Source organism: Candoia aspera, chromosome 1, assembly GCF_035149785.1.
Source record: "Candoia aspera isolate rCanAsp1 chromosome 1, rCanAsp1.hap2, whole genome shotgun sequence".
NCBI lineage: Eukaryota > Metazoa > Chordata > Lepidosauria > Squamata > Boidae > Candoia > Candoia aspera.
Window position 1 is genome coordinate 79,323,385 of NC_086153.1, and position 27,965 is coordinate 79,351,349.

General features: G+C 35.0%; 1 protein-coding gene across 6 annotated transcripts in view; it reads right to left on the minus strand.

Moving 5' to 3' along the window:
- QKI (QKI, KH domain containing RNA binding) overlaps positions 1-27,965 on the minus strand; it is a 123,009-nt gene that overhangs the window by 10,452 nt on the left and 84,592 nt on the right. For 2 of the 6 annotated variants that reach the window (XR_010068244.1, XM_063307726.1), the window contains exons 5-6: positions 4,311-4,398; positions 761-1,054 (exon numbers count right to left, since the gene is read on the minus strand). Coding sequence is in view for 4 of the 6 variants with exons in the window: in XM_063307726.1 (XP_063163796.1) it covers positions 761-1,054; positions 4,311-4,398 (382 nt within the window). In the remaining 2 variants the exon portion in view is untranslated. Of the gene's footprint in view, positions 1-760; positions 1,058-1,346; positions 1,371-4,310; positions 4,399-27,965 lie in introns of all 6 variants that reach the window. The other 4 variants (XR_010068242.1, XM_063307709.1, XM_063307717.1 and 1 more) reach the window with 3 other exon arrangements.

Genomic DNA, 27,965 nt, shown 5'->3' on the forward strand with positions numbered 1-27,965 from the left:
ATGCTGAATGTTTTCTAAAGCCCATAGAGAATGGGAACTATGGATATATAGGCATGAAATCTATTGTTCTGTCATCAGGTTTAGAATTTTAGGTTAAAAAAAAAGAACATAAGGAATTAAATAGTTGATCCAAGACTCATTAAGCCCGGGGATGCAAAACAGCCAACAGTTAAGCTGTCCCATGGATTTCAATGGGAGAGTTAGCTAGATAGATAACATAAGCACTTAGCAATATATTGCATACAGTTCAATCAGGAACACTTTCATATAATTGGGTAGAAGGTTGCAACCTAATTTTTCAAACTGAAATCAATGAGCCTTATGTGGGCTATATTCTTGCCCCTGAATATAATCACTGGCAGTAATTACTTTTTAGTCAAGTATTAAAAAATAACAAAAAACAACAACATAATTCATTATATACATTTAATATAGAAACAGAAAAAAAAGTAAAAAATGTGATATGAACAAAAACAGCAATATAAAATTGATACCAACTTTTTGTAAGTGCTACTAAAATCTAGTCTTCATGCTGAAAACCCAATGAATTAAGAATGTCAGGTATTTTAATTTCCTCTACAGAGAAAAACGTGCACTTTTGAAAATCCAATATCCTTATTATGAGCGCTCACCCAATTGTTTTAAAAGCGGAAGCAAATTTCACTGACAATAAAACAAATACTTTTAGAATCTCCCCAAACATAATGGGGCAAGCCACGCTACCTATAATGTTCAATTAAACTGTCTTGGAGAAACTTACCTAATACCCCACTGGGTTCAATAGGATACTCAAGAATTGATGTAGCAGGTGCCAGTGTGTAGGGATATTCATAAGGTGTGTAAATTAAACCAGCTTCAGGTCCTGGGGGAACTATTGCAGCAGTTGGGTGAGGAGTTCCATTTGGCATGACAGCGGTCTGTATTTGTCTGATCAAAGGCATTATGGTAGGGCCAGCTGGCGTAGGGGTACGCAGGGCAGCTGGTGGGAGAACAGGCGCAGGCCCTGTGATAATCCTTGGAGCCTGGGCTGTTGCTGCAAGAGAAAAGGCAAGGGCTGCTACAGTAAGCAAAGAAATTCAGAAGAAAGTATGGAGACAGTAGTGCAAAACATGAAAAGATGGGGAAAGTAGAAAAGTAGGAAAGAAGAAAAATAAAAGGAAATCATTAGTACATGCATTGATCACACAGTGCCAAAGCACACCATTCAAAAGCAACAGCTTTCCATTTCCCAGTGTGATTAAGAATGAACATGCAAAATAAAAGCCAATTTAAAATGGCAGAGTAGATTTCTAAAACAGGTTACACACAGCACAAAAGCTCAATTTAGATCACATATTTTTCATTACCTATGCCTTCAAGACTGCATGATACTGAGAGGCATGCAGGAAACAAAGAAAATACTGTTGTAATTGCATATGGAATATTAAAAATAGTGAGATTTCAAAGTCCACAGAAATTCAGTGAAGCTTAGATATACAATGTAACATATTTCAGTTGCAACTTATCCTATAAACATTTTATTAAGTAAGCAAGTATTAACATTTTTTGCATCTTCTGCCCATTTTCTGCACCACTGGGGCACAAATAGTGACAAGGATAGGTACAAAAAGTGTGATTATGTGCTATAAGTTGTGCCAAATTTTTCCCCATCTAATATACTGTAGCTTGAACACAATTCTGTATTTTTTTTTTCTCCTGAGAGACAGGTTGGTAATATGAAGACTAGAAAATAATAAGCTGTAAGTAAATATGACCATATACGTTAGTATGTAATGTTGACACTATTTCAAAAACATCTAACTTGCTATGAGTTCCTAGGTTTAAGTCTAGTTTTAATAGTTTATCAAATCAAAGTGAAATGCAGCTAACTAAATACTTTAAAATATATTTAAATTACCAACTTTCAAAAACATTTGGGATATGTGAAGAAGGTACTGTTTAATTAAGTTTAAGACAAAGCTGAACTACTAAAAAGTGCAGACTAATCAATAAAGAATAGGCAATGAACCAATTTTGATGGCACAGAATGGCAAAATTCTGAACTGTAATTTAATAGCAAATAAACAGCATGCTGGTGGTAGTGTGATGGGTCATTATTCCTGTCTTTCTATTCAAAAACTATTGTCAGATTCCATTGTGAGTCTCCTATCCCAGTATGTTTTCCTAATAACATGTATATTTTTTAAAAATACCATCCCCAGCATTTCATGAATGAGCATGTGCAGAGAAGAGGAGGATGTATCTTAGTCTTAAAGCTCTTTGATCATATTTTTCTGTGCAGAGTACAATTAAAAGAACCGTAAATGACAACAGAAGTAAGGTTGTGAGACACTGAAGTGTAGCGAATTAATCACAAAAAGGCAGGCTTCAGAGAATCATTCTTTTTCAGGACAACATGACCCAAGAAAAAGGTATCTTAGGTTGCCATCATTCTTTATATAAGGCTCTTATGCTCATTGATTTATAGATATTTTAAAATACTTGGGTATCTCCTAACATGATGACAAGAAATTTAAATCACAGAGCTGTAATACTAGAAAAAGATGATGCTTTATGATAAACTCCAGGAAGTATTTCCATAACTACCAGTAAAGTACTTTAAGACCTGACAAGATTACTTCTTGAAACTGTGAGAGATCAAGTGCTTGCCCTTAAAAGAAAGAAATGCTCTGGAACATAACTTATCAAGGTGACCACTAAAAACATGTCAAACTCATCATGTATGGATTAGTAAATTCCTTGCAAAACAAAGGCTTTGGGGTCCAACAGGAAGAACAAATGATTGTCAGTGGTCAAGGCCAAGTACAAACTAATCTGTGCATCGAAGTTTTAGAAATGCTGACAGTGTTTTCCTAATGGGAATCTGGAGCATGAAAAGAATGTATTGGGATATGGTTTGAATGTACCACCACATTACTAGTTTGAAGTTGGAAACTATTAATGAGAATATTTTAGTGCAACTTAGACACTGAGAAAAGAACTAAAATAAGTAGTGTATTTATCCATTATTTCAACTTAGTTTGGATTTCTTCTTTTAATGCCATGAGTCCAAATGGAGTATGGCACCATATCAAATAACCAACCAACCAAACTTATTTTGACTCTGTTTAGATTCATTGGTAGTGATATTGGAGAAGTGTATCTCTGGATTCAAGTTTTTAAAGGCACTGCTTAATATTTGATTACAGTTTAAAATAAAAGCTAAATTTCCCACATTGTCATTTGCAGGGGAAGCTATGGGTAATATATATGTTTAACTAGGTATTCCACAAATTTCTGAAATACTGGCTTATCTAAAATTATGGATGAAGGGAATCCAATAGAAAATAACTTCCCAAACCACTGCCAGAGCTCTGAATCAAATTCAGCCTTATTCTGCCATACAAGGGATCTGCAATCTTGCTACTTCCAGTACTGCAATTCTTTGCATGTTTATATTAGAACATAAATCAACTGTAGGAACAGGTCTGGAGCAAGAGTTGTAGTAGATCCCACCACACACCAAACAACCTTGTTTTTCTATCAGTTTTGTGATTCATTAAACATAAAAGAACATTTGTGTGAAATATAATTGCCTATTATCTATTAGTGGTTAGACTAACCATTCTTATTCTCAAAATGCAATGATTTGCCTGTTAATGTTTCAACATGACTAAAATATAATCCAATCAGTAAGTGGAAAGCATTCAGTTTTTGGATAACCCTGAATACATGCATTTGTGAAAACATGCTGAATCAAACTAAGAGTGTTCACAAAGTCATCATCATTATTGTATGACTGATCTCTGTATTCACAGCTAAAGAAGTGGGGGAAATTGGAAAACAAACAAAATACTATACAGAATGTACTATGTTCTGAGTATCTGCCTAACAAGTAAGAAAACTACCCTTCCTGAAGATGCCAAGACTCTGCCCCCATGGTTGGATTATGTAGAATTTATTTTATAGAAGTCACCATAACTAAGACTGTGTTTAGTGAAGGTTTAATTGAGATAAAACAAGATATCCCCAGAAAATATGTGCAATACCTCTTCTTTCAATAGCAAGTTTTGCTCAATCTGTACTGTATTATGAAGTACAAAACTCTGAACAGAGATTATGCATGCTCTGGAAAGTAAGATAATACACATAAAGCAAATATGAAATGTACTCTGTGAGCAGCAAGGATATTTGAAAAAGCTATAAAACGTTGTGTGTCTTTTTGAGTGACAAAAAGAACTAGAACGCATTTTGGCTGCCTCTATTAGGCATATAAAAAAACTAAAATTCTTGTACACATATGAAAAATTCTACAGTATTATAGCACTTACGTGATTTGATATTGGCGTCTCGGTAGGTACCATTCAGAATTGCAAGTTCCATTAACTGCATCTTTTTAAGGCTATCTTCTCCCTCTGCCTGCACAAATGAAGTACATTATTAGTAAAGCAGTTTATAATCTCACAGCACAACTGCAAAGAACTTGATACATGTTCTAAGTGATATATGAAATGGAAACACATTTACATAAAAGAAATAGAGGCTGATGCTGCTCTAGTCACACAATGACTTCTTATATGCTCTTTTAAATTCAAAATCCTGCACCTCCCAATACACCTATTAGATCTGAAGTGTCCTAACAGTCAGGAATCACGCTGAGACGAGGAGTAGGTCTCTAGTGTTTATTACTGCTACATAAGACAGAATCCTAACAAACTGAAGAAGCGTGGGAAAAACCCAGACAGATAAACCCCAAAAGTTAAGGCGGGTCCGATCTGTGTCTCTTTGAATGGCTGCTTAATTCCTCACTACTACGCATGCGTTTTCCCCCCTGGATAGAGGCCCCCTCCTGCTCGCCATCAGTACTCATGACATGAAGAATAGGTAAAAGCCACTGTAATTGTACTATAATGTGGCAACGCTATACAAAAATAGTAGCGGCTGCTCTCTTCTGGACAGCAATTCCAATGTATAAAACAATGCATGAAATCCTTTCTCTCAAAGGTAAAGCAAATCTGGAAATGGAAAGGAAATTTTTTACTGAATCAGATTTGTACAAAATAAACAGGGCTATATTATGGAAATGGCTCAAAGGGCTGTCTGGCTTCAATTCAGTTTGAAATGAAACAGTAATGATTCTTAAGTCCAAAAAGAAAACTGGAGGTATTCCCTAATAAAATGACTAACAAACTTCAATTGGTACAAACACGTACCAATGCTTCCATGAGGGAAGTCTACAGGTACATCTTTTCGAAGCTATGATCCACGCATATTGTGATAGTTGCTACTTCTGAGTTATAAGCCAAGATCGGTTGTGAAAACATTAATGGACATAACTTCTACAAAATTAAACTGTATAAAGCATTCCTGTGTCAGCAGACCAAAGAGCAAATAGTAAACTATTTGATTTTTGCTTTGTATCCAGTAATATTAAATGTTAGCTTGCATTCTAAAAGTTAAGTATTAAGATTACTAAAATGCAGTAAACAGAATATTTAACTACATACTCTTAATTGCAACACACCTCCAATTCCCAATTTTAATATTGGCAGACAATTAAATAGTCTGCAATATCAAGCTCATGATAGGATTGCAGAAGCCATATAATTTTAAAGTTACAATTGCTTTGTATATATTTGCAGATCAATTTTTATTTTACCAATTTCTAAATCTCATTTTGTGTTGCTTAATTTTAATAATTCTATTCTTTAATCAGCTATGATTTTTCCAGGGAGAATTAAGTGTTCTCCCAGTCTTTCCAATTCTTGACATTTATATTGCTCCTCCTCCTAATTTTTCACCCAGGCACTTAAATCAAATTCTGTAAAAATACACCAGAAAGGCGGCACATAAGTTTAGTTAATCAGCTGTTTTTAGACTGAAAAGTATGGAAAACTGGTACAATGACCTCAGCCATTTTATAGATATACTCTTCTAAAACATACCCAGCACTATGTGTATCAGTGACCTGAGAGGGAGCTGATTTCAGCAAATAACCAACAATGCCTATGATTAAGCATGCGTTTCATATAGTTTAAATTAAAACAATTTATGTAAGCTTTTCATCTTTGAAACCATAGTCTCTCACACACATATATCATAATCTGAAACACATAATGATCTAAAAATATGTGTTCTTGAAATGATTAATCATTTGATTTTTTAAATTCAATAATTACTAGAAGTTTGTTTTGTGGGGGCTATATATACTTATAGTTACTAAGCAAGTTTAATCCTTGCTGTACTTTTTGATAGCAATATTTGACACGTAAAGACATTCACACCCCAAAACTTCTCATATAAGAGAAATCTCAAAATGGCCTCTCAATAATGGCAAAATTTATATGAACAAAGAGTGGATGAGATGAAGGGGAGACAGTTCCATTGTACCACTCAAAGTTGTGGTACAATGGAGTTAATGTGATCCTCAAAAAGAGAGCTGAGAAGTTTAAAGAACAAAAGACAAAGTATGAATTGGCATACGGACATGATCAAAGCTAGGATAGTTTGCAAGGACAGAACAGCATGGAGAGGTGTGGTGAATAGGTTTAATATAAACTGGATATAGACAAAGTTCCTTTCCTTTTCTCTTATCTCTTGCCTTCAATTTCTTGTTTTAAAATTCTGTATAATGAAGGGGATGCTATGATGTGTATGTACGTATGAGATATGTATGTAGTATTGACGTTAAAAAAAAAAATACTTAGTAAAAGTCTTAGCTGCTGATAAGTTATTGCTCTTAAAAATACTCCTTCAATTGAAAGTTAAACTAAATTTCACATATAATTAAGAACAGAATACTATAATTAAAAGCAACTATTTTATCCTAAGCGATGTACAACTTGTTACAGAATTATCTGCACTGTTTCTTCTCAATGCAAGCTGTTTGGTCAGCATTCAATTAATATACAAGGTATTATATTTTGTGAGGGTGGAGTCCAACCAACTAGATGACAACTACTGTCAAGCCCTGCATCAAAAATAATGTATTAATCTAGATCAGGAACAAGTAATCTGCAGCCTCTGGGCTAATTTCATATACTTTTAACAACCATCAAGAGTTCATCAGCACACACCTCTGGTAAAGTTAGCTATCCCTTTCCTGCAGCCTATTCCTTGGGAATAAAGAAAAAGTGTTGGGAAAAGGGAGAACTCAAAGAGAAAGTGCTTGTTCCCATTTATTTTTAATGTTGGCCCCACCCATTTGTTTCAGACTGCCCACCTCAGGGCCCCCAAGAGACTATCCTTGGGGAACAAAGTCCTTGGCAGAAAAGTTTCCCCATTCCTGATCTTGATAAGGAAAACTATTTAAATACATTTGATTGCAGAATATAAAACCGCATTTAGAAATTATTATTCCTATTAAGGGATAAACATCTTAAACGATTTCCTCTGAAAATAGTAGAAGTACACAACATGCTCCATCTTCCTAGGCATCTTATTTTAAACTTGAAATTTGTAACCACTGGCCTAATAAATTTTAAAAAATCAGTTAATGTTTACTAGGACATGAATCAAATAGTGTAGTTACATAGAGATGGTCCAGAATGCTTAAGATTGTTCAGTCAAAGCTTTAGCAAGCTTGCTCCATTTCTCAAAATTTCTATTATTATGAGATGAGTACCAAGTTTTTAAATCTAAAATGTCTTCTACTCTATAATGAATGAAGTATCAGTAAAAGAAAATATAATAGACATTTATTCCAAGCATAGGAAATATGGTATCCAAAAGATTAGAGTTTCATGACCCTAGAAAAATGGATGGATAGATGGATAGATATTAAAGTTTGTAGACCACCAAATCAATAAAGACTCATGGCAGTTTATAGCAATTCAATAAAAAGATAAAAATAATTTAATTAGAATAGAAAGTATGAACAGTAATAAAAAATTAAAAGCATAACTGAAGTACAAAACAAAGACTGGAACACAGCGGTTAAACTGAAATTTGAAATGGTGACAATTAACTTGATACTAAGTGCTGTATGGATTAAGTGGGATAGTTTAAGACTTCATTCCAAGAGGAGGCTATTCCATAATAGAGGAAGGCTTACAGGTTAAGAAACAGCATCTCCTAGCCTTCATTTCCCTACCTCAGGAATTATGGAAGTTGTAATTCAAATACTTCATGTTGCCTCTCCATTAATGGCTTTTTAAAGAAAAAAAAAGATACCTAGCTGGAGGTTGAATTGGCCTGTCTCAAAGCACTTTTTTATGAGTTCTGTTCATATAACTGTTGTGACTACACCTGGATGGAGGTAGCCCACCAATAATTACCATTCTCTGCTGACCTCCCAAGTCATTAAAATGTTTAAGGTACCGTGCATGATATGCGAGGCAAGGTTTCTAGATTTTTAAAAATGTTGATGATCATCATAAAGAACTGAAGGATAGCTACTACTTCTTAACCTAAATTCATTGATTGGCTTATACCATGCTTTTGTATGTTAATAATACAGCTGTTTCATTATCCAAATTAATGGTATTTGGCACTTCAATTGTGCTAGCTGCAATGGGGGGGGAGGGTGAGAAATTTCTTAAATCCAATTAGATATGGACATTGTACTGAAAGTTTACACATCCCTGCTCTAGAAAGTTACAAAGATATCTCTGTTTACTCAGAGATTTCTTACGTACTATGTGAGGGATCATTAAAACATAGCTGCTGTTGTTGTATATCAATTGTTGTATATGTGTAGCCTGAGCACTGCTGTTGTTGTATATGAGTAGCCTGAGCAAGCCCCTTAGCATATTTTGATCTAATATTGTCTTTCAGCCAAAATTATGTACTTTTCCTGATTGCCCTGATGTTGTCAATTTGGTTTTGGAAGTTTTGGATATTTGAATACTAATTTCCTTGTGCTGGTTAATGACCGCAATAAAGACTGTTGTTGTATTAAAATACACATCTTGTTAGCCATATTTGATATAAGAATCCTCTTCCCGTATGATAAGCCCCCCAAATTCACATAATATATATCTGAAAGCAAAGTTAATTGCATTTAAAATGTAGAACCCGTTTCTATAATCTGAGATTTGGTGTGGTGGATATTACTGAGGAATTACCAGAAATAAAAGAAGCAGTATTATATACCATTTCCCCTTTCACACTGAAATAGTTAATTTCAGCTGAAGTAGATTGCTATTTTAAAAGTAGAAAAACCTGCTTGATCCACAAACTTCTCAGAAACTTTCAAATCAAACAAACAATACATCTGCAACTTTAAGAAATCCTTCTATTCTGCACTCTTCTCCCACAGATTGGTAGTTTATGAAAACTGTGAATATCAGCAAGACACACAGCAAATGATTCCATTTGAACAACAGATTTTAGAGCCAGAATATACCCTGAAACACACAGAGAAGGCAGGAATACAAAGTTCTCCACAAAAAAGCTTTGTCCTTTGTTGCCCTTGAGAGTCAGTTATATTATTAACATAAACAGGTAGTCCTCACTTAATGACCACAATTTGGGTCGCTAAGTGATGCTGTTTTTAAGTGAATCTGGGCCTGATTTTATGACCATTTTTGCAGCAGTTGTTAAGCAAATCACATGGTCGTTAAGCAAATCAAGTGGTTCCCTATTGATTTTGCTTATCAGAAGCTGGCTAGGAAGGTCAAAAATAGCAATCACATGACCATGGGATGCTGCGACTATTGTAAATGTGTGACATTTGCCAAGCACCTGAATCACAATCATGTGACAGTGGGGACACTGCAACAGTCATAAATGCGAGGATCAGTATTAGTTTTTTCAGTGCCATCATAACTCTGGACAGTCACTAAATGAATGGTTGTTAAGCAAGGACTACCTGTAGTTAATTATTTTTATTTGTGGGGTAGGATAGGATTCTTTATTACATGAATTTAAAATTGGAACTTGGGTTTATCCAATGCAACTGATAGAACAGACAACAAGGTATAGGTAGTCCTCACTTAATGAGCACAATTGGGACCAGCAACTCTGTTGCTAAGCAACACAGTCATTAAGTGAATCACCCATGGTCATTAAGTGAGATATCATGTGACTACAACTTGTGATTTTACTGCTGGCTTCTCCATTGACTCTGCTTGTCAGAAGCCGGCTGTGAAGCATGCAAACAGTGATCACACGACTGTGGACACTGTGATGGTCATAAACGCCCGCCAGGTGCAAAGTGCCTGAATCTTGCTCATGGGAGCTCAGGGGAGCTGCAACTGTTGTAAGTGTGAGGACTGGTAGTAAAGTTACTTTTTCAGTGCTGTCATAACTTCAAATGGTCACCAAACAGGGCAGTCATTAAGCAAGGACTACCTGTATTTATTTCATTTCCTCTTAATTTTTCTTCAAATTAAGTACACCCAATTTCATTCATCTTCCTCAAAGAACTTAAGTCTTTAGCCCTTTCACCAACTTGGTTACTCATCCCTGAAGATATACAATTTGAACTTCTTCACACAGTACAAAAATGAGGACCAGACAAGGCAGAAGAAAAGTGGATTCACTTCTTACAACTTGGACAGTGTAATTTTTCATATGTACTGTTGTTACTTTTGACAAGTCTGCTCTCTGTGATAACATCTCACTGGCTCTTTATGTATTTATAAGGACACCCAAACAAAACAGTTCGTACTCATTTTACTGATAAAAAGTTGAGAGTACAGAGGAAAGGGAGTACATAGGAAAGCTTTCATCGGAGAAGGAAAGGCTACATGTGGGCTGGTATCAGTATCAGACGCCACACTAGCATCACAGCTGTAGTTTTAAAAACCATCAGTGAGGACTCTGCAAAGGAGAAGTTTAGAAAGGAGAAGGCCCAAAATGGATTCAAACAAGTAGCTGTTGAACATAAGTTGCCAGGTTGCTAGTTTTAATAAAAGCCTATATGGGCAGGTAAATCTGAGCTGGATTAGTTTGTGGATAAGTGGGAAGATTACAAAATCCCACAAAATACCTTTTGCAGTACTACTTAAAGAAACATGCTGAAGAGGAGGCGGCAGTGGGGGGACCTTCCTACTCAATGCAGACAACTCACAGTGGAGCTGAAAATGATGAAAAATAAGAAGATAAAAAAATGTACTTGCTTGAGGAAAGCCTGCAGACAACAAGCTGCCAGTTTGACTGATGGAGGGATGCTGTCCAGTATAACTCTAAGTCTTTCCTTAACTGATGATAGGAGTTCTATTATTCAGCAATAAAGAGGGGTACACACTTAAGTTTGTATCATAACTTGGTAAGAGATTCATATTTAAAATAGTTTTAAGCTCAAATTCATCTATGCACATCTATGACATTATTTTGTGCATCTAATCTTTTCTTACCAAATAACATTTTTGAAGCTGCTTTGTTGGTTTGGATACAGCTCTTTAACATAACACCTACCATTTCTGTCTAACTTAATAAGGAGCTGCTAATGAGCACTTTTGGGATAGTGAAGATCATCATATAAATTCACCCATACTATAACCTACCGTAGTCTTTATTTTACAAATCTGTCACTAATCCTACAAAAAAAATCTTTACGGAGACATGGGTTTTTTTAAATAAAGATTTTAAAAACCTGTAGCAAATAATAAAAACTCAGCACGCTTTTTTCACAGATTGCCTGCTTACACGAACAACTACAGAACTGAATAAAAGGAAATAGATTAATTTGGTCACTTCTGGTGAGGCCATGGCGAGCTAGACTCCTTGCTGAAGCAGGACAGCATTTACAGTGGAGATCGGCGGCCGGATGCAGGAACCTGGCTGGCGAATACTCTCCAGAGAAAGGAATTATCATGAGATTGCCCACACATACTCCGGACAGCCGCTCCTTGTGAGTAGACCGCAGGACCTGAGTTTTTGCAGTCGGCTTATGAGTTGAGTGGCTGGGAGTCAGAGATTCCATCTAAGCTAACAGTTGTAATGCAGCCTTTATAGACAAAAAGCTTGATCAAGCTAATTTCTTAATCACCTTTGGAATTATGTTTTACTGCTTTTAAAATGTTAAGAATCTTCGGAACGGCAAGTTTTTATCTGATTCACTGGGTGAGTTTCCTTCTTAGCGAACGAAGTTTTCAATATGACTTTAAGGTAAGGACTTAGAAAAATATTACTTTTTGGAATAAACATCAAGACGGTGTTTAGAGTATTATTTTGGAAAGTTAAAAATGGACTGAGCGTCCAATGGATTTAGAATGAAAAATTGAAATTAATTATAAAAATCCGTCCCATGGGAAACTTTTGTTTGGGTTCTTTGGGGAAAAAAAGCATGATAGGGTGGGACTTTGAAGGTTGGACACTAGAAGGAACTCGATTACAATTAAAATAAAGATTACAATTAAAGGAGAAGAATACCTAAATCCAACTTAACAAAGAATGAAACAAAATACTTAAAAGTGAATGTTTTGAAGGATATTTTTGAACAATGGACTCAGAAATTAATTTTAAGAATGTCTGACATTCTTAAAATTAACACACCATAGATAGATGGTGTGTTAATTATGTCACAGAATAGGAACAAGCTATATTGGATAAGACTGAAATTGATTTGAATGAGGATTTAAAAATGACAAGTTACAAGAACAATGTGGAAAAAGATGATATATTAGACATACAAATGAAACCAGTTGATGTCTTAATACTAAAAGGGGACATAAAAGTGTCAAACCAGAAGAGTGATTTGGATACCTTTTTTTTACTGGATGTACAAAAGAGATCTGTTAAAGTTCTGAAGGATCCGTTGAGAAGGGACAAAGAAAAAATGAAAAGAAATCAAGTTCTAGAACATTATTTGAAGGGATTAAAAACCAAGATTGGTCAAAGTGCAGGGGAAGAATATAGAGTTGGCTTATTTGATCAAGGTTAAAACAGATACGTAGTTATCTCTGGTAAGCATTAATGGACTTTTGTTGATAAGGAGTGAATGATGAGGCTTTTGCATTTTATAGTTAAGAGATGAGCTATGGGAAGAAGAGCATTTGTTTAATTTTAAGAGATGGTGACAAGTTACTAAAATTGTTTTTTCTTTTTATTCTTTATTCTTTTTTACTTTCTACACTTCCTATTTTTTCTTTTTATTCTTCTATGTTTTGAAGTTTGCATTATTTTTTATTTTTTCTAATTGTAATCTCTAATAAATTATAAATAAAAAAGAGGAAATGGATTAATTTAACAAAATTACGCATGAACACTGTAACAGCAAAAATACACTTCTATGGTTATTGGCTTGAAGTGTCTATCAAATGCACAGTGCACTCCCTATAATGTTCAACAAACAACAAAACAGTTTTTGAATGCAATAATCTGAAAACTCAGAAGCATAGCAACACTCTCTATAAGAACAGTGTTATTTTGCATATGGCAACCTATGCTAAAAAGAAAGCTGAACATAGACAAAACGCACAAGGATGACATATATTACAACCCTCTGAATTCCCCATAGCAAGGATAGGAAAACAACTATATTTAAAATAATTACATACATACTTATACGGCAGGCAGGATATTTTTGTCATGATCAAAATGGTTTGCAATTGCTGAACTGTGCTTCACTGATTCTGCCTTATCCCCACTCCTCCTCCTCCTCCCAACTGTCTTCATCCAATGGCAGCCTATGTCTGTTTAAAAATGTAAAGGAATATAGAGCTGGCTACATAGGAAGGAATGAAGGGTTAAGGGGGAACCTGCAGAAAAGTTTGCACAGAGATGAGAAAGGAAAGAGTAAGAAAGAAACTCAAAATAGCATCACCTTGATTTTGCTTAGTATATGATAGGACAGAAAAAAATGTGAAGAGGCTTTCAAAATTCTGTTATTCTACGTTACTATAATAAAGAATCCCTGCTGTGCTGGCCTACCTCAAACAATCCTTCAAGTCTCCATGGAATGGAAGCATTTAAAAAACAAAAATAAAAAAACAAACAAACAAACAAATTTCAGATTTTCCACTAGACTTCCTGGACATAACACCTTCCTAGAATTATTATCCAATAGAACGCCCATGTAATTTAAATAAAAAACCAAATGTTTCTGATTGAGGAATTAAATGCTTTTTATTCAAAGCATCATTAAAAATGTAATATTAAGTTTTATGATGGTAAGTTTTCCATAATTCAGGTTAAGTTATATACTATCTTTGTATATTTCATATCTATTTCTTTCTTAGAAAACATGGTTGGTTTGGCCATATACGCCAACCTGTTCCCAGATGTTTTTCTTGACACTCATATCAGACCCCCTTCTCTGCCCATTTTTTTAAAAATACTGTTTTAAACTGGGCGGCTAGTAAGCTGCAAAGAAAGACACCAACTGCCAGCAAAAAAAGTTGTTTTCGTGAATGTTCCTGGACCCCATCTGAACTCCTTAGAGTATCCTTGGGAAACAGAAATGATAGGCCGCTATAGCCAGTTCTTTCTTTTGAAGCATACCTAGCCCCAGAAAGGAAAAGTAACCCTGGCTGAGAGTGAGTAATATCTTGAAGAACAGGGGGGATGACAGGAGGTATGTGAGGGGGCCATAGGTCATATTCCATTGATGGTGTATATATTATTTTTAATAATTTCTTTCCAAAAGAGCAGTGTAGAAAACAAATTAAGAACAATTTTCAATAAAAACAATCCAATAAACTATCAATAATAAAACCATCCATCATGAAGGAATACAATAAAATACAAGAAAACAAAGTAAAATTCATTTTAATAAGACAGTCTCGTCTTAGGCAGTGAAAGTTACTGTTCAAAAGAGGATAAGGTGGGGGGCAGGGGAGAAAGAGAAATGTCAGCCCTCCTTCCCTTTGGAGTGTTCAAAACTGAGATGCTGGCTTGCCTTGATGTGCAAGTTGCTTTACAAAAGTTATGAGGTAAGTACATATATTTTATATTCTGTGTTGGTGTTTTACTGGGATGGAGGAGATACTGAAGCCTTACTAGTTTCCAAAAAGTTTACTTTTTTATTGTACTTTTTTGGAGTAAATATGTGATTTGACATCTCTGACCTCACTTTTGGTTTATTGTCAGTTTCATATCCAGGATATTTCTCTCTGATTCTTACCAATTTGCACTCTATGAAATGCATGTATATATTTAAATGCTAAATATTTTTTAAACAACCTTACCCCTTGATGGGGTACGTTTATAACAATGACGACATAAAATATTTTATGTTCTTACTTTTAAAACTCATAGTGATGCTGATCTAGAATAGGAAAAAAGCAACCTGGTGCCCTCCAGGTATTTTGGCCACTTTCTGTGCCACTGGCCATCTATTCTACATGGGGCTGACAGAAGTTCAAGTCCAAAACATTGGACTTGTCTGCCTCTGATGTATAAATTATTTGAATAGATATAAAGAACTAAAAGCAATTAGCTACTAGAGTTTTTTGGGAAGGAAATGTAGCAAGGAAATTCTATTAATTCTCAAAGAATAAATGATGTTGCTCATGGAAGAACAGAAGTTATCTTAAAACCACATACATGTATTTTCTTGAATGTTGTGTAATACTCTGTATACAGAACTAGTTCACTTGAAGGGATGTTGACATATATGGAGCTATCCCTGAAAGATCCTGAACAATCAAACAAAATTTACTAGTCAAAAGCATGCATCCAAAATAATCTCCAAATGTTTGGAACAAGAATTAAGCCACTCGTTATTTTGTAAACAACTATAAATATTTACAAAAAGTTCAGCTGCATTTAAACAATTTTTAAATCCAGTGTAAATCTATCCTTCTTTTCTTTTTTTGGTGCCTTTGAGTCGGTGTTGACTCCTAGTGGACTGCCTGGACAAACCTGTGCACTTTTCTTGGCAAGATTCTCAGGGGTGGCTTGCCATTGCCTTCTTCCTAGGGATGAGAGAAATTTAACCACTACACCAAAGTGGCTCTCAGTGTAAATCTAAGCAGGTTATTTTTCTGCAGCTTTTTATTTCGAACAGCTTGTAGATTCCAGGATGAGATGTTAATGCTATTTCTGTTGGACTGTCTTGGCTCATCTTACTTCTGGCAAAGGTTTTACATTCAGTCAGTTCAAGAATACAGAGGACTAAACAAAATTGTATGACCTCTCTTTAAGGAGCAAATGTGTCATTCAGTTCACTTTCCACTCAAAACCTTCAATTCCACTTTGTCTTCTCCTTTATATTGCTGGGAAGAATTCTCTATATGTATGCATGTGTTAATAAATCTAGCCTCTCAACTAGATTTAATTAGCCAGTGCTTTTGTTTCAGTAAGTATAAAACTCAGGCTGCTTACTTATAGCTGTAAATAAAGTCCATTTAATAATCACTTTTTTGAAATAATTTCTACATTCATGTAACAGTTTACATATCTCTTTTTTGGACAGGAAATGGAAGAGGGAAAAACTGGCCCATTTAATTCCAAAATAACTGAATTTTGATATTAATGAAGGAAACCCAGAACATTATTTATCATATGTATATGTATATGTATATATATAAAATTTATAACAGCCAAGGGTGAAAAAAAACCTCTAACATGCATCTCTAGCGTAACTTATAAAATGTATCTGAACGAATTCACAGGAACAGGAATTAAACTCAAATCATTGGACTAGAATGCAGATCAGTGGTCTGACAATGAAAAGATTTCAATTTAGGTATCTCATGGGGTTATGTGCAAAATCAGAAAGAGGTAGTGGTGGTTCCAGCACCACCTTGTCATATCTGATTTTAAACAGAAAAAGGCTTTTACGTCTCTTGCATAACAACTGTAAAACTATACACACTTAAATAACCTCATTCAGATACTGAATATGGGGAGTGAGATCATTGGGAGCTCTCAGAATGAAGATACCATAGGCTACTTTCTGGAAAGAGCTCTATAATGGCAAGGCCAGGAATAAGCAGCCTTGCCCACCTCCACTCCAGAAAAATATTATGATCAATAGTTTTAAAAGCTAGGACTGTACTCAACAGTGCAGTAGTCCCATATTTTTCATGCAGGGTGATAATCCTTAATGATGAACATGGCTGTTTCATTATCAGAATCCAACTCCCACTGAAATAGACTGCAATCTCCTGCTCTACTATTAAGTACTCAAGTAACTTTTGCAAATAGAAAATGTCCTCCACTGATTTAAAATCATTAAAATCTTCTGAGACTAGTAAGGTCTCTCCCCCCAGCCCGGAGTGATTGCCTTTCTGCAACCTTTAAAGAGGGTGTCTCTCCACAACCTAAGGTATCACGTAATAGGTTTACAGTCCTCTCTAGGCTATAATAATCCTAAATTCTCAGTGTCAACTATTATTAAGAACAATAATGTTACAGTACAATTACACATTTTACACAATACTCCAAGCTAAGTCACTCTATCATTCTACTCTGATTATACACTGATAATTTCTTAAGTCAATTGCGTCAGTCACGGTTTAGGCCAAAAATAATGCATACACAACTTGATTATGAAACCCAATGGATAACATTCTGTTAGAGTCAATTTTCTCATAACAAAATAGAGGTTTTAAGAAAGGCAATTCTCCTTTGGAATTTTTAGCCAATTAACTCAAACATCTGGCATGTTTGATGCCATTTACAATGTTAACTCTAGCCAATGAGGAAATTAATTTTGAAATTGGCTTTGTAAAAGCATCAACATTATTTATTAACGGCAATTGGAAGGCAAATTCCTGCTAACAGAAGTTCCTTAGCACATGACTAGGCAGTTCGTTCACTTTATAAAAACTGCCATAAACACTAAGAGCTCTTGGATGTTTTTTTTACTGTTCATGGAAAGGCTGTATGAAGCTCTCCTCATACATTCTCTGAGAGCAGAACATTTCTCAGATAACCAAGAGCACTGTTTATATGACCATTAATTATCCTACTTCTTATTTCACAGGTCTTTCTAATTTGAAAATATCCGTATTTCACCAGTGCAGAATGGTTCAATAACAGATCACTTCTTTTTCAGCTTAGGTATAAAAAAATATTGGGCCCACTCACAATCTTCAGTTCCAATTCAGGCTAGATTTCTGCAATGTAACAATATTAAATAAGATACTAATGCACCAGGGTGCAGGTTAGTACACAGCATGGAACTTCTGGTTGGTGGTTTATGAACAACAGTTGTTTCTAGGGTAGTTTGCCCAAAACTGCATGAGCATGTTTAGGATACAACTGGCTTAAATGCACTAAAACTGACTGGTACGTCCTTACAGTTAGCACAGAATGCTCCACGTGGCATGAGCACCATGAGAGCCAGTTTGGTGTAGTGGTTAAGGTGCTGGCCTAGAAACCAATAGATTGTGACTTCTAGGCATGAAAGTCAGCCGGGTGACTTTGGGCCAGTCACTCTCTCTCAGCCCAACCCACTTCACAGTGTTGCGGTTGTGGGGAAAATAGGAGGCAGGAGTATTAGGTACGTTTGCTGCCTTGAGTTGACCAAAATATAGTTATATATTAAAAAGGCAGGATAAAAACGTAACAACAACAACAACAACATGATGATGATGATGATGTAACAAGAATATTATTAAAACTGATAATCTAGGCTACACCTTCTATATATTAAAAAGTTTCACGTGAAAGCAAGAACTGACCAAAGGTAAGATGGGCAGTGAAGATCAATATCTATGAATCCATCTGATTATGATCACAGGAAATGGAAAACTCAAGCAGGACAAAGAAAAAGAAGTAAATGATGAAGGGCATATCTGTCTTCCAGTGGTCTCTGCTGCCCGATAATATCAGAAAGAGTCGCCTTCCTTCTTAAAGGAATGTTCTCATCAGATACATTTGATACCTTTAGACCGAACCCTTCCAAAAAGCATTAAAAACTTAGTCATTTCAAGAGACCTTTGAGATGGAAACAAATTTGATTTACATCCTTCCTGTTATATATGTGTTGTTATACTATTGTATAATTGTATTGTTCCTTGGTTTTCAATAGGTGGTTATTTTTTGTTTTATGATTTATGATTTTTATTATTGGTTTGATATCCTGATATTTTTGTTTATATATGGTAAGAATGTAAGGTGCTCAAAGTCAGTTTCTACTGAAGAATATAAGCTTAGTAAATGATAAATAATAACAAGCATAAATTTATCAATGAATTGAATGAAAAATAGCTATTTGTGTATCTCTGAAACTAAAAGAAAGAGGAAGGATGTTAAGTGAAAGACATGAGAATAAAAAACAGACTGACTACAGGAAGGAAAAATACTAGTTCTGTATTAAAAAGTATTAGGCAACATTTTAATTTCCAAACAGAATGACTGGGAAGTGGATATAAGAAACAAGGATGTAAAAGCTATTTGGAATGGAGAAAATACAATTATGTGATAGAATGTCTAACCATATGAAAAGTATGAAAAAGGATGCCTGATTGAATAACAAAGTGAAAAAAACAGTATTTTTAAATTACCGTACTGCAAAAACACAAGTATGAGAGAACAACACTGTATAATATGCATAAGGAGAAGAAGATAGTTGAAAATAATATAGTCAAAGAGTACAAAAAACAGTTAACATTAAGAGACAGAAAATGCAGAGCAATTTTGATGCCTATAAACAAGTTGTTTTGGAAGTAGGTGAACACGATAAACAAGAAACATCCAGCAGAGCAAGTGTGATTAAAAGTTATGAAATGACTGGAATGAAAACAACTTTAGGGAATGTTGAAGTAAGTATTTTGGAGATTTGTATGGGAGTAATGTATGTTATAAATGCTATAAATGTTACTGTCCAAGAAAAATGATGAAAAGGAAGTTGTAATTGCTTTGAAAATGTTGAAAAATTGTGCAGCTGCAGTTACAGATGGTGTAACTGCAGAAAAGTTAAAATATGGTTTGCTTCTGGAATGTCTTTGCAACTTGCTTAACAAATGTAAAAACTGCATCTGTGTCTTATAAATGGAAGAACTGCATTACTGCTCCCTTATACGAAGGCAATAGTAGTAAAAATAAATGCAAAAACTGCAGGAAAATTAGTCTGTTTAGTGTTCCTGACAGTTTCTGGAAGAATTCTCCCTGAGAATTAGCGCCAAGAGTGTACTTACTTTTTCCACAGAAGGAAATGGCATATCTGTTAATTTTTGTTGAATACATGATTGCAGTGTAAATTTTTCATAGGTGTTTTTTTGCACAATTACATCACCTTTATCTTTATATACTGTTCGAATGAAGATAAAATATTGGTATGCCCACATATGTTTAAAACAAAAAACTTTACATGAGGCAGTACGTACTTTTTCACAAGACTGCAGAAGAATGTGTATCTACTTATCCACATACTTTGTTACATGAAAATGGTATTTGGCTGTATCAGGAGAAACTGAAAAGTTGGGATGCCTTGGTCACAAAGAGAAAAATTAATAAGGACTGAGTTGCAAAACTAATATATGAACGAAGAGTGAAGTGGCTGAGAAGAAGGGGAAGATTCAGAAAGTTATAATGAAATAGAGTTGGAAATATCCTCAGAAAGAAAGACATGAGAAGTTTAAAAAACAAAAGGCAATATTTGAAGCAGTTTATATGTGGACATGGGCAAAACATAGTGATTTGCAAGGATAGAAAGGTATAAAGCGGTATATTAAATAATGTTGGCATAAACAGTTGTCTTTTATTGTGGTGGGGTACAAACCTAATAAAATAGTTTTAATTACGTTTTCTTTTCTTATCTCATGTTTTAATTTCTTAGATTCACTTTTTTTCATTCCTTCTTGATGCTCTGTATATTATAGTCTGTTCCAAAAGGGGATGATGGATGGATGAATATATGTGTGTGTGTATATAAGAATATTTAACTCCAATCTATAAAACTGAATTTCACTGCAAAACTATATGCAGTATCCCAAGTGTAAACTCTGCTAGATTTCAGTAGAGCTACTATAATCATAGTAACTAGAGAAGCCTGGAGAAGATGTTGATGCTAGGGAGAGTGGAAGGCGAAAGGAAGAGGGGTCAACCAAGGGCAAGATGGATGGATGATATTCTAGAGGTGATGGATTTGTCCCTGGGGGAGCTGGGGGTGTTGATGACCGACAGGAAGCTCTGGCGTGGGCTCGTCCATGAAGTCACAAAGAGTTGGAAGCAACTAAACGAATAAACAACAACTAGAGAAAGTGAACTATCCTGAATTTATGATCATATCATGCTTGATACAAAATAAATATTCTATTTTATTTTTACCTCTATAGCTGAGTAATCATTATTATATCAGGCATTTGCAAGAACATACTCTACATTCTCAAATTTCAGAAGTGTCAATGTGGAGAAGAAAGCTAGCAACTCAAAACACAACCTCTTTATAGTGGGAATGATGTTTGATTCTACCATGTTTATATATAATCTTAATCAATTCAAATCACCTCATTTGCTTCAAATAAAGCCTTTAGTGCCCTTCATAGTTATAATTGGCAAGTCTAGTAAATATTACATGCAGAGGGGAAAGTTAAAATCAAATTAATGTTTGCTGAAACAATGTAAAGATCTGTTTTAAATAGCATTTCCTTGAAAAGATATCTAATTCAGCAAGAAAAATTTAATTTACATCTACAGCAATCAGTTTTGTTTTGTTTTTTACTCAAGGGATTTGTTACAAACTCTCTTGAATTGTGCTTGCTGTATAGCATTAAGTAGAAACAGTTTAGCTTGAATAAGTTGATAGTCTGCATGGGAGCATGGTTCAACTTCTCATTAAGTATGTAAGCATTTTTTTTTTTAAAAAAAGCCCCCATGCTGCTTGCTGCTCAGGCTATGCCAGACAGCAAAGATTGCTCCTTTAAAACCTGTAATTTATTATGAGTTTATTCATACCCTTCAAATCACTCAAGTGAATGCCTATTTGAAAATTCCCATGGCAACTGATTTAGTTTGGCAGGCAAAGAGATCCAAATTCAATCCTTTTATCCTTCAACTAAACCATTACAATGGTAATTCTACTCTGACACTCTGAAGAGACTGCTAATTACTGTCCTTGGGGTCCCAAGACAGATTTTTCCATTCAGATTAAAATGGCCTTGCATGGTCGGAAATACTAGTAACACCTTTTTGCACGTTAGGGCTATGTATTTTCATATAACTGTTTATTAAGAAGACTCGGTTATTGCAATCTCAATATATATCATAAACTAAGCGTTTTTAACTATATTTTCTAAATAGAACTTTACCTTTTGGAGTCAGTGGCTAAACTGACTTGAAAGTCCTTGGTGCTCTCTGAGCTTGGTTGTTTGTTTGCAGATGTTTCATGACCCAACTATGTAATATCATCAATGTAAGTGTGGGGTTTGCTCCTGGTTTATATACAGTAGCTTGCCCTGCCAGTTTGGGTGGGGGTGTCGTTTTCTAAACTGACTTGGATGTCAGAGATTCAGATTACTTTCCCCATTTCCCATCCACAGTGCTCACTGGTGATCTTCCCTTTTTCTCAGTCTAACCTACCATATAGACTAGTACCTGTAGGTATAACGAAGGGGGAATACTACTAGACCAAACTAATGAGAACAGGTAGAACCACCAGCCTTAGAATTGGTAATGAAGATATAGAAGTGGCAGATAGCTTCTGCCTGTTAGGATAAACCATCGACAGTAAAGGAACAAGCAGTCAAGAAATACACTGCAGACCAGCGCACTTGGTATAGCAGCCATGAAGGAAAAGATACTCAAATGCCATGATGTGTCTATACCTACCAAGACCAGAATCGTGCAAGCCATGGTATTCCCGGTGACACTCTATGGAAGCTAAAGTTGGACTTTAAGAAGCAGGATAGGAAGAGTATTTACACCTTTGAACTTTGGTGTTGGAGAAGACTCCTGAGAATACCACGGACAGTCAAGAAAACAAACCAATGGATCACTGAGCAAATCAACCCAGAGTTCTCACTCAAGGCACAAATGAGCAGGCTCAAACTATCCTACTTCAGACACATTCTGCGAAGACCTACCTCTCTCAAAAAAGGCTCTAATGCTGGGAAAGGGGGAAAGAAAGAGAAGAAGCCCAAGATCTACTAGCAAGATGGATAGACAAGGTGAATGGACTCGTTACAATGGCAATGAATGCACCATTGGAAGACCTTGAAGTCCAAGTTAGGGACAGATTGTCATGGGGAAAAAATCTATGTGGTCACTAGGAGTTGAAAATGAATTGATGACTATCATCATCATCATCATCATCATCATTCTAGCTAACATGATCAGATTTGAATAATCTTAATTTAGTATTCTTTAAGGATGTTTGTTGTTGTGTCAGTTTTTCAGTCAATGCAATTTCCCAAACTTTTACATGAAAGAGTTTTCCAGTATTTTGCAATAACCAATCTGGCATCTAACAGCAGGAATTTCTTATCTTGTGCTACTTGTCTTATGAAAAACTGGTAGTAAACTGGAAGCATGATAAATTGACAAAAATTATAGAATGACCTCAATTTCTTCAAAAAGTTTGACCAAAATTAATTATTTAATTTGGCACTGGTATGTATTACCATGTTGGTGGCTATTTTCTACCCCTTTTAAAACACAAAGATAAATTTGGTAATACCCACCCATTATAGACTAGTTTAACCTCATGCTTTAAAAAGTGTGGTCAAGGAATAGGAGAACCAGAAAGAACTAAAAGATTGTAATTAAAGGAGAAGAGACACACTAATACAGAATGGAGAAAAGTGTTGGAAGAATCCAACTTTGGAAGAATCCAAGGATATTTGGCAACAATGCATTCAGAAATTCCTCTTAAGTTTGTCTGCTACCATAAAAAATGGATTTAAAAGAGGAGATAGAAGAGGATACAACTAAGAACCAAGCTGTTTTGGATATGGATTTAAAAATGACAAGATACAAGAATGATATGGAAAAAGATGTTACACAGGGCTTACAAATGAAACCAGCTGATTTCTCGATAACTAAAAGGGACACACAAATAATAAATCAGAAGAGTGACTTCGACAACTTCCCCATCTTGGACTTACCAAAGAGATGTATAATACTTACAGAGTAGTTCCTGAGAAAAGACAAAGAGAAAATGAAGAGAGATCAGCTTTTGGGACACTATTTAAAGGGAATAAACATCAAGATTTTTTAAAGCAAAAAGAAGGAATATAAAGTTGGCTTAATTGATCAGGATTAAAATATATATTTTGAGTTTGCCTGATTTAAAATTGTATGCCTGTTGTTTGCTTTGGATGAAGGAATGGATAATGTTGAAGAACAGGAAGTTATTGCAACTTGAAGGACATGAATTGAGATTTGGGCGGCACACCTATTTGTGATATGATAAAGTTAATAAAGATTGTAAAAACCATTTTGTTAGGAGTGCCATAATGAAGGTTTGGAATAAATACAAAGCAAGACTGTCTCCTAATGTACCATTGTGGTTGTCACCTCATGAAGCATTTGTTAGAAGAAAAAATGTGGGGAGAACAAGCTGGCTAAATTATAAAGATTTGTTAAACTTTGAAGAAGGTGAACCTAAGCTTAAAACAAGGGAACAGTTAGAGTTGGAAGGTTTTGCATGTCATTGGTTCATATATGCAAAATTGTCAGGATGTTTTAAAGTGGATAAAAAGAATTTTAAATTTGTCAGTGAAAAGAATTTTGGATATAGTGTTGTGTTGGAGCAATGGGAGAACATGTGGAACAAAGGTTTGAAATTTACTTTGAATTATAATTTAAAAGAGAATTTATAAAATGATGTATCGCGGAAGGTTGGCGGTTCGAAACCGCGCGGCGGGGTGAGCTCCCGTTGCTAGTCCCAGCTCCTGCTCACCTAGCAGTTCGAAAACATGCAAATGTGAGTAGATCAATAGGTACCGCTTCGGCGGGAAGGTAACGGCGTTCCGAGTCGTCATGCTGGCCACATGACCCGGAAGTGTCTATGACAACGCCGGCTCCAAGGCTTAGAAACGGAGATGAGCACCGCCCCCTAGAGTCGGACTCGACTGGACTTTACGTCAAGGGAAACCTTTACCTTTACCTTTTAAGTTGTCAAAAATATATAATGGAGTAACGAATGTTTGTTGGAAATGTTCTCTTAGTGAAGGAACTTTTTATCATCTTTGGTGGACTTGTGACAAGGCCAAAAAATTTTGGGATCAAATATGTGTTAATATTCAAAAGATTCTCAAAGTGGACTTACAAAAAAACAAAAACAAAACAGAACTGTTTCTCTTGGGATTGATGGAGAAGCAGCTTGAGAAAGAATATGGGACTTCACTTTTATACATTACAGCAGCAAGACTTTTATATTCACAAATATGGAAAGAACCACAAATTCCTACAGTAGAAGAATGAATTGATGGAATTGGCCCAAATGGCAAAATTAACAGCATTGGTAAGAGAAAATACTGTGTCTGGATTTGTTGCTATTTGGCAACCACTTTTAGACTACTTGCTTGTGTCAGAAAAAAAATGAAATTTTGTATTTTGTATTTTAATGATTAAATGGTTTGATTTGATAGAAATAATGTTACTAAGGTTTAACTAATGGTAAAAGACTATATCTGTAAATGCATTTATATCTGTATTGGAGAAGGTTGGAAGTCACTTTCTGTTTGTTTTCTGTCTGTTTTGCACTTTTATAGTTTTTCTTTTTTCTTTAGTCCTATACTCTGTCTTTTCTATATTTTGTATTTTAACTTTACTCTGAAAATTAATAAAGTTCGTACGTATGTATGTATGTATGTTATACCAACAGGTACTAGTCTATGTGGTAGGTTAGCATAGCGCAGGTTATTGATGTTTCTTCCTCCATTAGCTAAATTACTAACACGGACTGTACAAATAGAAATATTGAATATGGATGTTTTAATTTTTTTTATTTAACTACATGTTTGTGCATGAATGTGTACTCAAAAAAATACTAGGTTTTTATTTGCATTTTTAAAAATTTTTAATTTTTATTTTTTAATTGTTATTTCTTCTGATTATCGCTGATACCTTGTTTATTTCAAGATATCAGCGACATCTTTATTTTTAAAATGTACTTGATAAGGGAACAGTAATAGAAAGTGTAGTAATAAATTTTTTCATTCTACTTTGAAGACATGATTTTACCCAATTTTCATATGAGAAATAACATAGACTTCTTGATCACTATCCATAATTGCTAGTGCAGATTATTCTTAGTCTCATGATTAAACTCGGTTATTTGTTGCTGTACTTTTTTTGTACATTGTAAATTAACTGATTTTCTACTGCATGTTTATCTTGCATTTCTCTTGAGAACTCGAATCAGTATACATGGTCTCCTTGCGGGGAGCATCTGTGTGGAACACTTACAGGCAATCTCAGGTCCTCCCCTTTTATCTGGGGAGGAATTTTGAGGTGCTGATCCATTCACTAGCTCCTCGTTACACCGTCAGCTCCGCAAAAGTGAAGCTGTCTTCAGTCTGCCACTGCTTCCCTGGAAGTCTCAAATTTCTAATTACTTTCTAAGATGACATAATGAGCTTAATTCTATACATTAAATCAATGAATAATGGATTTTAAAGTTTATGATAATTGTAAACTCCTTGTTTATTTATATTTTATTATTTATCCATTATGTCTCTATCTTTTTTCATTTTATATAGCTACTTATTCTGTTCCTTTAAATGTTTTAATAATAAATTTTAACAAACCAATTGTCACCTAATGGGATTTCGGAGGTGCACCTTCTTGGTGGCCGCCCTGCCCTGTGGAATAGCCTCCCATCTGAGATCTGAGGGATCCCAATCCTTTTAGCCTTCTGGAACACCATGAAGACCTATTCCCCCAAGCATTGCACTAGGGTGGGGGTTGAACTGGGAGGCTGTTTGGTCTGGTGCCTGGGGGGAAGGGTACTCCTGTTTTGATCCTTGTTTTTAATGGATTGTTGTTACATGAGATAGGTGGCCATATAAGTCCAGTAAATTTATACTTAAGTTTTATTTTTATTTTTATGGTCAGGAAAGCTCTTCATCTGTTATAGCATACATACTGTCACAACATACATATTGGTGGAAATTTATTGCTGGAAATAAACATTCTACTTTCACTTTGAAATGTAAGGTTGTCACCTGTCTGAGAAGCAGTGATCTGCATATTGCCTCAAAGCTGGCATCAAGATGTAAATATGGAGTTTGGAATTTTTGGGAGGTGGATGGAATTGCATAGACCAATAGCTAGCAGAGATCCTTAAGTATCCTTCCATCAATCTTCCATTTCTCTCTTGCAAAATGCCTTCTCTTGATACTACTCTTCATAAGAAATTTTTTTTAGAGTTTTAAGTATGAATATAAATACGAATATACTGTAAATATGAATATAAATATGAATATATTACGTATGAATAAGTAAAGATGTCAGTTTAAAAACAAAGGTGTGTCTGACTCACACCATGATCATCTCATCTGCCACAGATGCCTGTGAAAGTTGGACATTAAAAAAGGAAGACAGAAGAAAAATTGATGCATTTGAATTGTGGTGTTGGCGAAGATTATAGAAAATACCATGGACTGCCAGAAGAACAAACAAATCAGTTTTAGAAGAAATATAACCAAAATGTTCCTTACAGGCGAAGATAACTAGGCTTAGACTGTCATACTTTGGGCACATCATCAGGAAAAACCGATCGCTTGAAAAGGACATAATGTTTGGTAAAGTCAAGGGTCAATGGAAAAAAGAAGACCTCCAATGCGATGGATTGATACAGTTACCGCAACAATGGAAGCAAACACTGGAACAGTCAGGCATATGGTGCAAGACCAAACAGTATTTCTTTCTGTTATACATAGGGTTGCCATGAGTCGTAAACGACTCGACGGCAACTAACAACAAGTATGAATATACAGTATATAGTTATGCTGTATGCTTGGTACATTCACACAGGTATCTGTCAATAAGTATGAAGTATTAGTATCTTTATTAGGCTCACTGACCAGCATTTTATATATTTTTGTCAGAAGTTACAAGGCTCAAATTAAAATAAACATTTTCTGGAAGATAAACAGAAATAAATAAAATGGTTCAGAATGCAAACATTATAAGTATGAACAACAAAATACTAAATCTAAATAATTAAAACAGAAAAAAGTATGTAGCAGCATAGAAAGCAT